Source organism: Paroedura picta, chromosome 3 (genome assembly GCF_049243985.1).
Source record: "Paroedura picta isolate Pp20150507F chromosome 3, Ppicta_v3.0, whole genome shotgun sequence".
Classification (NCBI taxonomy): domain Eukaryota; kingdom Metazoa; phylum Chordata; class Lepidosauria; order Squamata; family Gekkonidae; genus Paroedura; species Paroedura picta.
Genome location: NC_135371.1, coordinates 176,335,985 through 176,350,762, shown reverse-complemented (window position 1 = coordinate 176,350,762; position 14,778 = coordinate 176,335,985). Strand labels below are relative to the sequence as shown.

Below are 14,778 nucleotides of genomic sequence, written 5' to 3'. Positions count from 1 at the left end.
CTGGTGCTGCCCTTCTTTGTCTGAACCCTCAATCCACACAAAGTCTGATAAAATATGTCTGTACCCCCCAATGGTTAATCTTTCTGACCTTGCTCAACTAAGATGGCTGGCTAGTCAATACTTCTTGGACTGTAAACTGCCAGACATACTTGTCCTTTGTGGCTGCAGGGGTATCGCCTACAGAAGCACTTCTTAGAAGCCTCAGCTGCTGTGAACAGATCCTGAACTCCCGCTGTGCCTCACCTAGGGGTCTTCCTAGCCACCAGCCTCCTATCAGTGCTCAGATGGGGGCTCTAAGATCTGGGGAGCAGTTCTACCAGGGCTCCTTGCAGCATTCTGACTTGCAGACATAACCACACTGGAGGAACAAACTCTGAATCCAGTGGAACCTTTTAAGACCGGCCCAGTTTAATTCTGGGTCTAAAAGTGCCACGGGACTCAGACATTGTCCTATTGCTCCAGACCGACACGGCTGTACAACCATCCCCGGAGCGACGACAGCAGCTGCTGCTGCAGCAGGCAGGTGTGAAGCAGTTCCTTAGGGATGCCTGCCCCATCCACTCGTGACTTTCTACATAAATGCTCACGCCCCCTTGGGCAACAGAGCCAACCGGGTGCTACGGCCGAGGATGCCTGTCTGAGGAATGGAATGCTGAGATTCCAGTTCGGGCCTCTCGCAGTCTCTCTGGTGATGCTCCGCTCACATGAGCCGAGAACCGAAATCACAGCACAGGGACGGTCCCTGCAGAACAGGAATATCACCCTACGAATTCATACAGGGGAAGGGCTGTGGGGTGGAGCCTACACTCTCGCCCTGTCTCTCCACGGAGCCAAATCTGCTTATCCATTAAAATATTTGTGCCCCACCTTTCCTCTTGGCTGGAGTTTGGAGCCCTTCTCGAATCTAAGGAGAGGTCTGCTGGGGGAAGGCCCCTTGGAGAATGACTTGGGCCAGCCAGGCATTTTTGAAATCCATGCTGCCAGTTTTAAAGGGCCCGAGTAGCCCAGTCTTGTCAGATCCTGGAAGCTAAGAAGGGTTGCTCCTGACTAGTATTTGGATGGGAGACCCCAAGGAAGTGCAGGGCTGGTCTGCAGAGGCAGGCCATGGCCAAGCGCCTCCGCTCACCTCTTGCCCTGACAAGCTTAGGGGGCTGCCGTTAGTCGGCTGCAACCTGACAATGCTTTTCGCCCCCAGTTATAAAGAGAGGGGTGTGTTTGTGTGAAAAATGCTGACATAAACTAAGCGAAAACAGAAGTTGTTCAGTTTGCTGTGTTAACACGTTGGCCACTGGAATAACAATCAAGTTGTGTGTCCCTCTTATTCTCAGAACAATCCAGCTGGTGGATAGATACAGTCAGGCCGGCTCAGAAGCTCCCAGTAAAAGTGGCAACCAAAAAAAGGGAGGGGGGGGGGGCTTGAAACGCTACTGCTCCTGGCCGTTACCTTCTTTTTCTTCTTCTTCTTCTTCTCCTTCGCAACCTGAGCTGCCTTGTGCTGCCTCACCAGTTCTGTGAGGTTGGCAACATACTCATCGGTCTGCTGAAGCAGGTAGGCCAAGCGTTTATCTTTCTTTTGATCGATCAGCTTCCGATACCCTTCTTCATCTTCAGCCTTGAAAAACACACGTGTAATTTTAGGGGGGGGGGGTCATTCACCTTGGAACAGCAGTGATTTAACAATACAATTCTAGAGATGCAAACTGCCACTTGCAAGTCTCAGGCAGCGACACTTTTACGGATGGATCAGGGCCTTACCATCAACCTGCGCATCCGCTCCTTCTCAATTCTTTCGTTCTCCTTCTTCTGCTCACGCTCGGTGTTGGCATGGTACGTGGCCACCGCCTTGGTGAGTTTCTGTATCTTGCCCGTAACAGACCGGTGGTATTCCTTGAAATCCTTGGCATGCTGGAGAATGCTATTGAGGTACTCCTGGAAAAGGACAGCCGGAAAGTGGATTATTGGACAGGAAGCCTGCACTGCACAAACCTCTTAAGATCCCGTGGGACCAAAGACACACAGCAAACATGAAAACTGTTCAATCTTCATTCGTTGCCATTTGCTCCAAGAGGGGACTCCAAGTTTTGTCTGTAAAATGACTTGCACTGTGAAGGAATCAGTAGCTTTACATCTGTACTAAAAAAAAAAAAAATAAAGGGCCTAGTCTCCATAATTAGAAATACAGAGAAACAAGTTTCCTTCTTATGATGATTCAGAGGTGAGCAGCCGTGGGTGGATTATGCCCTCCCTGCTGGGAAGACACGAATGACTCAACTGTGCCTAAAGGTATCCAAAGGCTCATCAAACCAGATACAGTGACAGGGACTTCTGACGCAGGCACAACCATGATCCCGCAGAGCAGGCTAGAATCAGCTCCAGAACGTAGGGAGAAGGCACGTGTCAAAGGCCCTCACTGCAAATAGCCCTGCTGGTCCCAACCAAAGTCCCAAACCAAAAGGCCAACCGGGACGGCACCAAAGAGGGGGCCAAGCCTTCCGGTCCACCACTCCTTTTCATCAGGCTGTATGTTTAAGAGCAAAGGGGAAGAGGAAGAGGTTTCCAACGTCATCCTTAAAGGCCTTTTGGGAGTAGAATACCCAGCAGGTCCACAAGGGTAAAAAGGTGCCAGGTGGACGGTACCCAATTGGGTCCTTACAGGAGCTATGTGCTGCTTGAAAGAGTGCAATCAAAATTTTTGAGAGAGCTTTATAATTGCACACCAAATGTTGTTCTATGCCAAGAATCTGGCCTTCTGAAGGTAGAAACCAGTGCCTGGCTGACAACCATCAATTACTGGTTAAAAATTTACCTCCATCCTACGGGACTAATCCCGAAATTTTTAGCAGTCTCCTCGCAATTCCCATGGAATAGTAAAATCATTGGAAAAATCCAAACTCTGGGCCTCGATCCGAACCATCTAATCGAACTTGGCTTTAAAACAGCCAAAGCTGCCGTACGTGATATAGATTCTCTGGAGGAATACTCAGTTCTTCCTAGAATCTCTAGCACTCTGAAAGGATGGTCAGGAAATACTCCCGCTCCGCTCTGGAAAGCTCCCGCCTTGAATAAATCTTGGTCCGTCTTAAAGGTAGACTCTATTTTTGTTGTGCTACTTCAGACCAACACAGCTACCCACTTGAATCCATTCTCTGAATGAGTAGACTCCTGCATCTGACTCCTGCTGTGCACCAAGGGATCAGAGACCTACAATGGGAGGGGTGCCCAGAGACCTTCATGGCCATACAAGCGCAGCTGGCTCCCGTTGCTCTCTGTTATTTCTTGGGGAATGAGGGCTCAGGTGAGGCGGAATCTAATGAAAGACTTTCAAAGGAAGAGTACAGATCTGATAAATACAACAGATCTCCTCTGCCTCCCAATTTTACCGTCTTCGGCACACCGCACTAAAAAACCAAACAAACAAACGAAGGAGACTTGCTTGGTGCTTCTGCCGACGTTTTCGTTCTTGTTCAATCTTCTGCTGTTTCTCCAGCTTCTCGGTGATGCGGGCTTCCCGCAAGGACTGCCGTTTGCTGCGCTTATAAGCCTTGGCATTCAGGGCGGTTTCCAGGGCGGTGTCTCTTCTCATGCACACCACCACCTCTTGACGCAGCTGTTGAACAGGAATAAAACAAGAAGCAATCAGCTCAGCTGTAAGGAAAGGACGGGCCAACAGAACATCCAGTTCAAGGTGTCGGGATTAACCTTTGAGGCCAGTGGTCCCCAGCCCCCCACCCCCCGCAGTGAGAAACTTCCCAGGGCGTAAGCAAATTGGCCGCCAAAGTGGCCGATTAGCTTGCGGCCTGGCAAGCTTCTTTTTTGGGGGGGAGAGGGAAGCAGGCCCACCGGCGCAAATGCGCAGCAGGTCCGCTCATGCGCGTTTGCACCATGCACTGCTGCAAACGCGCATGCACGGCTGCCGGATTGCCCTCCCCCCCCACCGGTCTGCAGCCTTAGAAAGGTTGCAGACCACTGTTTGAGGCTGTTTGCAACGTGGGCCCAGCGTACCTGAGGGACCGCCTTCACTCCCTATGGCCCACGCAGAACTCTCCGTTCTGCAAAGGCTAATAGGCTGGAGATCCCTGGCCCACGTGATGTTCGCAAGGGCTTTTTTGGCCCTGGCCACCACCTGGTGGAATGAGCTGAGGGCCCTGGCAGAACTAATTTTCATTCAAGAGCTTTGAACTTCACCACCAACTCCATAATGCCCAGGAAGCTTATTTGACTATTGCATTCATAAGCTGAAATTCCCATTCTGCCGGCCCAGAGTTTGGGGCTCTGCCCAGGAGCTCCAGCCTCACTGAAATCCCAACGAAACAATGTGCAAGATCCAATGTGCAATGTGCAAGGGTTGCTTACAAAGAGCTTTTAATAAGCAATGATCACACAGACACAGCAGGCTAAGCTCCCATCCGCTGGGCCTCGAACCCACACGAGCACAGGGAAACTTAGCCAGATCCCGAGACGAGATGCATAGCTGAAGCGAAGCGTCTTACACCTTAATTGCTGGCTAGGAGTCAAGAATAACATCATCAAGGCGACATCCGAGAGACACCAGAGATTCTGCACCTGGTACTCGCTGGCGGAGGGAAACAAGTCAGCTTTCTAGAGAAGGACTTGAGTGTGTGAATGAAAATATTCTCTTGGAAGAAGCCTGCTGGCCCGAGCGGCTCAGAAACAGCAAGAGCCAAAAGCAGATTGCAGAGGCTACGTACACAGATGGCTGCTCCAAGAAGGCGTCTCTCAGGACCAACCAGAATTACTCAGTGGGCCTGGGAGCAGAAGGCAGCATGAACTCCCAGCCTGTGGCTTATAGCTTGCTCAGTACCAGAACTCTACTCTGGCTGTGGCTCAGTGGCAGAACATCTGCTTAGTGTGCAGAAGGTCCCAGGTTCAATCCCCAGCAATATCTTTCGGCGGGCAGGGTCTGAGCACGAGGCTGCCCAAGCACCTCGCGGCTGAATCAGCGAACTGCAAAGTGCCCTGGTGAACCCATTGAACACAAAAACAAGTAACCAGGCCCGACAAGGAAGCTAACTGTAGCTGGAAGATTGGGAAGTGAACTTCATGATACTGTCTGAAATGTAAAGGATGCTGGCCAAACAGGGGTTCTCCTAACCCTGCCGAAGGAGACTGAACGGCGGTTTCGAAGAGAGTCTCGGATCCCGTGAGCAAGGGACCTTCAGCCACGGCACAGCCTACCTGTCTCTGGAAGTTAAGCAGCCGTAATGCTTTCAGCTCAATGGTCGCTTTGGTTCTCAGATCACCAGCCAGGGACCCAGGAAGGTTTTCAAGTTCTTGGATTCGGTGGGCGATGCGAGCCTGCAGTCTGCACACAACAGAGTGGGAGCAAAGGAAATCACACTTAAGGGTTTCAGCCTTATTAGCTCGCCTAAACAAAGACACACCAGCAACCCACCAAAGGACTAGCGAACCAGTGGAAGTTCACAGCGGCTCTTCAAATGCCAGCTGGCATCCTATTTATTAACTCCATTACATCCTTCCTTTCTCTCCAGGGGGGACCCCAAAGTGGCTGACGTTGTCTCCCCCCAGAGTCGGGTTGAGAGTGTGCAAACGGCCCAGTGGGGCAGAAGTGTGGATCTCAGCCTGCCTCCCCCAGGGCCCCAAGTCCCACGCTGGCCCTCAGAGCCAGCAGCGTACCTGTATTCTCTCTCTTGAAGGATCTCCACGGGGTCCAGCCCTCTCGGCTTCTGGATCGGAGTGATGCGGTTTTGCTTCTGATGGAGCTGCACCATGGGGGCAGGCTGGGCTGGCTGCCCCGGCGACTGGGTCTGGGGAGGCATGACGGGGGACGCGGCGGGAGGTACCGCTGGAGGGGCTGGCGAAGGGCGGCCGGTGGGCTGAGGAGGAATCAGTTTCTGAGGTGTGCTAGTGGGAGCTGCAGCATTTGCCAGTGGCCCTGTTTGGGAACAGCAGTCAGGAGAATGACGGCTTTCAGTTGTCCTTCCAATCTCCTCACAAGAACAGCTACATTGCATCCAGGAGCACTTTCACGGCCAACAAGGTCCCTTTGCCGGATACGTGGCCCTATAAGGAACTTTAACCAGCATGACAGCCCTGGGAGATAAGTTAGTCAAGCCACTAGGGGGGACTGAGCTGAGGGAAGGGAAGAGTTCCCCCTCGCACACACAGACACTCCCCCTGTGGCTCACCAGGGGCTCGCTGGACCACAGGGGGGTGGGGAAGACTGCTGGATTTTGCTTCTGATGGAGGGGTACCATTGGGGAAGGCTGGGATGGGCTGGGCTTCACACACCCGCCCCCCACCTGTATCTTTTCATTGGGACAATTAAAGTCTGCAGTCCTTGAACTGACCCATAGTCAGTTGCATAGTAAACAGTGTAGTAAAAAGTGTAATAGCTCTGAGTTTCAATTGTATCCATGCCTGAATCCTGCACAAGTTACATGAACTATCTATAAAGCTGAACTTCTCTGCATTCCTTCTGAACCCCTGATCTGCAGTCATTGAAAATGCCTCAATACAGGCAAGAAACAGGAACTTAAAAGAAATCCAAGTTGGGCTTTCACACTGCATGATTACTGCATAACTATTGTAGTAAACTATACTAGTAATTGCAGCTGCTTCCCCTCCCCCCACAAACCCCCCAAATCCTGGAACTTGTAGCTCACGCAGGCTGCTAAGAATACTCTGTACGACAAACTACAGATCATTAGCTGGCACAACCACATTACAATTCCCGACGTTGTACAAAGATGGTGAGGAGTTTGGAGACCAAGATGTAGGAGGAAAGGTTGGGGGAGTTTGGTCTGTTTTGCCTGGAGAGGAGACGACTGAGAGGGGATCTGAGAACCGTCTTTAAGTATTTAAAAGGCTGCCATGTAGAGGATGGAGCAGAGTTGTTCTCTCTTGCCCTGGAAGGACGGACCATAATGAATGAGATGAAATTAATGCAAAAGAAATTCTGTCTCAACATCAGGAAGAAATTCCTGACAATTAGAGCGGTTCCTCGGGAGGTGGTGGGTTCTCCATTTTGGGAGATTTCTAAACAGAGGCTGGAGAGCCATCTGACGGAGAGGCTGATTCTGGGAAGGCTCAAGGGGGTGGCAGGTGACTGTGGAAGAGCGAGAGGGTTGTGAGAGTCCTGCATAGTGCAGGGGGTTTGACTAGATGACCCAGGAGGTCCCTTCCAACTCTAGGATTCTATGAAAGTTACGTTAGAAAAAAGGAATCTGCAAGGGCCAAAAGAGAAGGACCTTACTTTAAAAAAATTAAAACTGGATCTGGTGTTGCAGACAAGGGCTAAAACCTACTGACAGCTCCTGATTTAGAGGCTATTATTTCTGACGCTTGTAGGTAGCATTAAAGAGTAATCCATCACAAGATGTCCTTATATTTTCCACTAACAAGAAGAAATGGCCTATTACATTTAGATAAACCAGATTATCTTTGACAAAACAAACAAGCGGTGTGCTGAAATGCCAGCGTTTCAAATTGCACTTCCCAGACAGCCACACTGTGACAATTTGCTTTATTATTATCCAGACATCTTTAAGTGCCACTTTTACATCCTGCCGCAAACAGCCGAGCTGGATTCACTGAAGCAAGAAGACTCGGCAACAAATCCACGCAGTCTACAGAACAGTAGCTGCTGCAAAACCAAAAGGCCATCTTCGACATTTGCTGCTTTTTTAAGATGCTGGAGAACTTTACTGTTCCTGTATTTAACCTTTAAATCTGTTAATCAGAGAGCGTCAAACAACGAGTCTTACCTTCCGGCCAGGGCTTTGCGGGTCCACCTGGGGGCTGTCCAGGCATTCCTGGGGGAACTCCTGAGGGTCCAGGAGGGGGCATGTTAGGCCCTCCCATACCTGCATACACATTGGATGGGATTTATATATATATTACACACACACAGAGAGTCAGGCTTCCTCTTATACTGCTCCTTTCACCCACTTCTTCACCCAAAGAGTTATTAACCCACGGAATTCACTGCTACAAGCACAGACAGCTTCAAGGGGGGGTTGGAGAAACAGAGGGAACTGAGGTCCTTCAGGGGCTCTCAGCCACAAAAATCAGATGGAACACCCTGTCTGGGGTGGGGTGGGGGGCTCTGCCTTCTTGGGGCCTGGGGAGCTACAGTGGGAGGTCTTCTGGAGTTTTGGCCCTGCTGGTGGACCTCCAGATGGCCCCTGGGTTGTGGGACTGGAGGGGCCATCGGCAGCTCTTAGGCTATATAGGGAGTAGAGGGTCCATCAGTGGCTCTTAGCCCCAAGGTATAGATGGGACACCCTGCCTGGGGCAGTGATGCCCTGTATTCTTGGTACCCGCGGCACAGCAGGGGGAGGAAGTGGCATAGGTCTAGAAGAGGAAAAGAAAGTCACTTTGCATCCCCTGACACCCAAGGCTCGTACATACCATGAGGTCTGCTGTAGTTCGGAGGTGTTGGGCCTGGGGCAGGCCCTGGTCCTTGTACCGGTCCTGCCCCAGACACAGAAGGCGGAGGTAGAGTTGGCATTTGCTGCTGCATCCCGGGCATCGGCCTTTTCCCCTGCACAGCCATCTGGAGATGGTCAGGTAAGGGCTGCCCTCTGGCCAGCATCTTGTAGGCCATGATCTGGGCCCTCAGCTGATGCAGCTGGTTCTGGTTAAAAGGAGTTGGGCCTCGATTCTGCTGCCCTAGAGCTTGTGGGTCAGACCCATCTAACGGAACTCCTCCAGGACCAGAGGGCATCTGGGGGCCAGAAGAAGGACCATTAGCCGGGACTGGGCTTGATGCATGCTCAGAGCCACCAAGTGGGGAAGGGTAACCTGGGAAAAGAGAGAGGAAGAGACGTCCCAATCCGCTGTGTAATCTCCACAGTCAAACATAAAACTCTTGTTTTGCAGATACTTTGGAATCTTAGTATACCTTTTTTTAAAAAATTAACAATCTGGACATAGAATCATAGAATCATAGAACCATAGAGTTGGAAGGGGCCATACAGGCCCTCCTCCAAGTGACAACCTTTCAAATACTTAAAGAGGGCTACCATGTCCCCTCTCAACCTCCTTTTCTCCAGGCTGAACATTCCCAAGTCCCTCAACCTCTATTCACAGGGCTTGGTCCCTTGACATAATTAGAGCTTCGATGGTGGTGGAAAGTGCCTTCAAGTCACAGCTGGCTTCTGGTGACCCTGCAGGGTTTTCAGGTCAAGAAACTCACAGAGGTGGCTTGGCCTTGCCTGCCTCTGTGTAGGGACCTCACACCCCCTTGGTGGTTGGCCAGCCAAGTATTCCCTGATGAGATCTGGCTAGCCTGAGCCATCCACATCAGGGCAAGAGATGAAGAGAGGCAGTCTGCACAGCAACCCTGCATTTCCTCAGTGGTCTCCCATCCACGGACGAGCCACAGTCACCCCTGCTGAGCTTCTGAGATCTTACAAGATCAGCCTAGCCTGGGCATGAGACAAACAGAGGCGATTTGCCACTGCCTGCCTCTACATAGTAACCCTGCACTCCTCCACATGCAGCTGGCTGGGTGACCTTGGGGCAGTCACAGTTCTCTTACAGCTCTCTCAGCCTCACCTAGCTCACAGGGTGTCTGCTGTGGGAAGAGGAAGGGAAGGAAATTTTATGCGACTCCTTCAGGGAGTAAAAAGCAGTATACAAAACCCCCAGCTCTTTTCCTTTTCCTTAAATTAAATGTATATAGTCTAAAATAAAATAAAATGTTTAAAATGTTTAAAATGTTTAAAAAAAACATTTGATGTACTTGATCAAGATCAACAAGGCACATAATAAACCACAGGTGGTTAAAGTCAACCATGGCTGGAAAATTGTAACCCTCATGATGGCATGAGATTTTTTTAATGTTGTTGTCTATCTTATCTGCTGTCCCTGTTTTGAAAAACGTTCTCCCCTGCCCTCTCTCTCTCTCTCAGTAATTTATTTCTTGTTACTTATGAACCGCCCTTCTCTCAGGGACGCCAGGTGGATTACACTGTGAGTCAGAACAATCAACATAACGGAACATTCAGTAAACCTCTGCATTAGGGTATTCCAGGTTCAGGACCGTCAAAAAGAGAAGCCTGCTGAAGGAGAACTGGGCTTTTGCAAGATGGCTACGCTGACGTAGTTAGTAAACAGGTGACCCTCAGGTGAATTCTAGGCTCACCAGCACTTCTACTTGGACTATATTAACAAGTAGGTTTATAGACTGTATTAGATCACAGGAATTATAGAAGGTGGTGACAATTATCTGATATCTAAATTAGTGAATTTATAATCTGCATATTATGTTCATATATCAATAAAAAAATCTTATACAAATAAGAAAAAAATAACTGGGTTTTTGTACCCTGCTATTCACTACCCGAAGGAGTCTCAAAGCGGCTTACAACTGCCTCCCCTTCCTCTCCCCACAACAGACACCCTGTGAGGGAGGTGGGGCTGAGAGAAATTGAAGTGTAGCCTAAGCAATTCAGAAACTATCTAATAGGATCCAACTTGCACTAAGCGATACACAGAAGTACAGATAAGTCCCAAACATTCATCCAAGTAATTCTGTAAGCAGTTTTATTCAGTGTAACAATCTGATCCACATTCATGCTGAAGAAAGCAGTTACCTTGAGAATGCTGGTCCATGGGGCTGGGAGGAGGACCCATGCCTGTGTGCCCTCCTGCCCTCATTCCCATGCCCTTCATCTGGCTGTAGCGAGGGTCCTCAGACAGGCCTTTCTCATGCATGGAATCCATCGGCTGCAACAAGAGAGGGAAACAGACTTCTAAAACCCATTAAGGCACAATCTGTTCAAAAGACCTAAAGCACTCCCCCGATGCAAACCGTGGCCTAGTCTTGAAATGCGTGTGTGTTACGGTTGCCGTCAGAGATACAGGCATCCTTGATTCATTAATGTCTTATCCTTAGTGGTACCTTAGCTCTGACAATACAATAAACCCAATCACAGGAACTGTTGCTCAGACAGACACTGTCAAAGGGAGAGGAAGCATTTATCTGAGAACAGGTACCCACACATAACGGTTCACATATTTTAGACCAACCATGAATAGTACACAGCAAATCTTCTGCATGTAAGCGTCACAAAAAATAACTGCAACTGCCTCAATGTATAATGCTCCTAAGTTTATGATCAACTGCATGAGTGTTATGCTTCCGCTCTCACTGTTGCAAATGTTTCAATGTATTTTCTCATCTCTATTCTGTATACAGGGCCCCAGGACGTCATAGTGAGGGGCAGGATATAAATTCAATGAATAAAATAAATAAAGTTGGGCAGTATCACTGTAGAGACCAAAATCTTTTTTTGGCATATGAGCTTTTGAGAATCTAAGTTCCCTTCATACTCTGACAACTTTCTTGGTCTCTCAGGTTCTGCTAGACCCAAATCCTGCTGTTATACTGCAGACTGACACAGACGCCCTCTGAAATTAAAACAGATTACTTTAAAAAATCACACCTGGAGCCTCAGACAGCAGTTAAAACCATGAAACAGCAATGCTAAAAGATTATTTTTAACCCACCCTTCCCCAAAGGCTCGGGACGGGTAATAACATATATAAAACCAATAACTAATAATCGGCACATTAAAACATTCATTTTAAAACATTCTACCATCTGATTAATTTAAAACCTTCCCAGTGGGGGCAGTGAATATCCTTTCAATATGCATCAGCTGGAAGAGAGAGAGAGACAACACAGCTTTGTCTGTTCCTGAGACATTGAAAAAGGGCTAGGGAAATGAGGAGAGACTGCCAAAAACGCACCTGGCTGGGTGCTAGTTTCTTACCTTATGCATCGGATGCACGTTGTCCTGAGAATAACCTCCAGGCCCTTGTGGTGGTATCGGGTGCCCTGCTGAGGGTGGCCCAGGACTAGGGCCCATCATGCTGTGCGCAGAGCCTGGGGACGGCCCGGGACTGGGCCCCAGCATAGCACCAGGAGAAGGCCCAGGCCCAGGGGAAGGCCCAGGACGAGGCGTTCCTCCCATCGGAGGGTCGGGAGTGGACATTTTCCACAACGTTCCAAACAAGAGCCTAGCACAAAAGAAAAGTAAATATCCTCTTCTTAATAATGAAAATAATTGGGCATCAGCAGCATGGCACCATCATTTATTCATTCGCTCTCTCCCCAGCAGATATCTCGGGACAGCTCACAACATACACAACAGAGCATTAAAACCTAAAACAGGTAATAAGACTGAAAAACACAAATCCACACAATAAAATAAATTCCAATTAAAATTTAACCAGTCAGCAACTCTGGAACAAATCCAGCCAGCTCACCAGCTCATTCTCTTGGTTAAGAAGAAGAAGAAGAAGAGTTGGTTCTTATATGCCGCTTTTCCCTACCCGAAGGAGGCTCAAAGCTGCTTACAGTCGCCTTCCCTTTCCTCTCCCCACAACAGACACCTTGTGAGGGAGGGGAGGCTGAGAGAGCCCTGATATCACTGCACGGTCAGAACAGTTTTATCAGTGCCGTGGCGAGCCCAAGGTCACCCAGCTGGTTGCATGTGGGGGAGCGCAGAATCGAACCTGGCATGCCAGATTAGAAGTCCGCACTCTTAACCACTACACTAAACTGGCTCTCTTAAGGAAATGCTGCATGAAATAAAGCCGCCTTGCACATCCCACAGAACTGGAATAGATCCTGCAGAAGAAGAACCTCCACGAAGATCAGGTTTCATAGGGCAGAGGCAGGTACGGTTGACATACAGGTTAGTTGTGGAGCAGGCACCTGACTAGATCCTGCAGGATAAGAATTTTCTTGGAGAGCTGATTCCAGCGGACGGGGCAGTTACTGAGAAGGCCCTTGCATGAGGGGATGACACACGTTCTTTGTGGACCAGGCACCTACTGCAGACTGGGGGGAGGTCATCATAACTGTAAACCAGGACTGTTCTGAAAACAACCACCCCCTGGGGATAAGCCATGGATCAGTACTGAGGACAGGGGGAGTTTCCAGTGTTTGCATTACTGGCCATGCGAACCTTGCCTCTGTGTCAGGCTCTGTATGCCCCTCGCCTCAGCTTCACAAGGAAACCGCAACAGGAAACAAGTGACAAATGAAAACTTGCATATAATTATTGGGGACCATGGTTTTATTCCTAGAAAAATAAGAGTTGTTTTTACACCATGCTTTTCTCTACCTTAAGGAGTTTCAAAGTGGCTTAGAATTGCCTTTCCTGTCTCTCCCCACAACAGGTACCTTGTGGGACAGGTAGATGGGGCTGAAAGAGCTCTGGAAGAATGATGACTGGGCCAAAGTCACCTAGCAGGTTTGATGTGGAGGGAGAGCAGGGAATCAAACCCAGTTCTCCTGGTTGAAGTCCACCACCGTTAAACGCTACACCATGCTTTGGAGGCATCTTCTAAGACACCTGCAATTAGTCCACTGCTGGTCCCTCCAGGCTCCTTCTCAGCATTCGCTGGCAGGGGGCTCCTGGGAATTGTAGTCCATGGACATCTGGAGGGCTGCAGTTTGACTACCCCTGCCCTAGTCCCTTTTCCCTGCTTCCGGGTCAGCCCGTGACACACCAGCAGCACCATCCAGGGCACCATAGGCTGTGGCTGAGCCAGAAAGGTCACTGTGCCATAAGGCCCTTCTTTCATAGTTGATCCAGCTGGCAGATAATGAAGTTGGCAGCTTTATTTTTGGCTTAATTTTGGCCCCAAAAGACCTTAGCTTCCACTGCAAATGTGGGATGGGTGGTGGCGTCTGAGGTAAGCCAGGCCAAGGTGTTCTGTTGCTCTCCATACTTGGCACTGCAGCTCCCATCCATCACCCTGAACCTGGTAGCCAATTCTGAGGCTCCTCGCGTTACTTCCATGCCATGGAGCAATGGATGGAGAGAGGGAAATGACACATTCTATTATTATAGCAGAAGGTTCCCCTCATTTTCGAAAGAGCGGCAATTTCAATCGTTTTCCACTTCATTTCACCTACCTGTGAGCATCAATGTCTTGCTAACTCATAGTCAAAGATCATGTTTGATTGCGAGGGTTCTCTCTGACTGCCAATGCTGTTGAAGAATGTGTTACCATTAGCATTTGGCTTCAATGTCATGCACAGTTATTATTACTATTAATAATTAAAGTTCTATTCCACCTTGTCTCAGGTGACTCAGTGCAGATTAGTTAAGTCCTTCAAGGCAGGGGTAGTCAACCTGTGGTCCTCCAGATGTCCATGGACTACAATTCCCATGAGCCCCTGCCAGCAAATGTTGGCAGGGGCTCATGGGAATTGTAGTCCACTGACATCTGGAGGACCACAGGTTGACTACCCCTGCTTCAAGGTAATATCCAACCCTAACAGCTACTATCTTTCAATATAGGGGAATAAGGCCTTTAAACATGCTTTTTCTCTTCACGTGTTCCCCACAAAAAGGGTCAAAGTCAATGGCAGAACAAGAAACCATCCATCCAAATTTCTCTTTGGTTCCTAGAAAGAAGATTACCGCCACCCCCCCCCCCCCTGGCCGCCCAAATGGGCAAGCTGACCTGGAAGGGATTGAGCAGGCAACACTCAGCTTTGAATTTCTTGAACTAGAGTTGAGCAGCAGGAAAAAAAGAGTAGGGTTTTTTCAGATCTGGAAACCAGGGAGGCCGTAATTATCCGTACTTTGGGTTATTTGGTTCCCAAATACTAGTTCAGTAATAGATTTGTTTTTTGTTTTTTTTCAGGATTCCAAAATTGTTTGATACCATCATTCCCTAAGGGAAATCTTTCCCGGGGTCTGGAAAGGCAGTTTTAACTGCAGCATAGTTAGTGCCCAATAAAGACATCTCCACTTTTCATGTGCCTTG

The 14,778-nt window shown here is 49.1% G+C and overlaps 1 protein-coding gene across 14 annotated transcripts in view; it reads right to left on the bottom strand.

Moving 5' to 3' along the window:
- Nucleotides 1–14,778, bottom strand: part of SMARCA4 (SWI/SNF related BAF chromatin remodeling complex subunit ATPase 4) — a 76,862-nt gene that overhangs the window by 49,257 nt on the left and 12,827 nt on the right. For 13 of the 14 annotated variants that reach the window (XM_077329883.1, XM_077329882.1, XM_077329877.1 and 10 more), the window contains exons 2-11: nt 13,919–13,994; nt 11,763–12,009; nt 10,581–10,713; nt 8,392–8,784; nt 7,746–7,844; nt 5,656–5,914; nt 5,197–5,323; nt 3,434–3,607; nt 1,756–1,929; nt 1,445–1,612 (exon numbers count right to left, since the gene is read on the bottom strand). In XM_077329883.1, the coding sequence (XP_077185998.1) occupies nt 1,445–1,612; nt 1,756–1,929; nt 3,434–3,607; nt 5,197–5,323; nt 5,656–5,914; nt 7,746–7,844; nt 8,392–8,784; nt 10,581–10,713; nt 11,763–11,984 (1,749 nt within the window). In that variant the 5' untranslated portion in view covers nt 11,985–12,009; nt 13,919–13,994. The remainder of the gene's footprint in view (nt 1–1,444; nt 1,613–1,755; nt 1,930–3,433; nt 3,608–5,196; nt 5,324–5,655; nt 5,915–7,745; nt 7,845–8,391; nt 8,785–10,580; nt 10,714–11,762; nt 12,010–13,918; nt 13,995–14,778) is intronic. The other variant, XM_077329880.1, reaches the window with a different exon arrangement.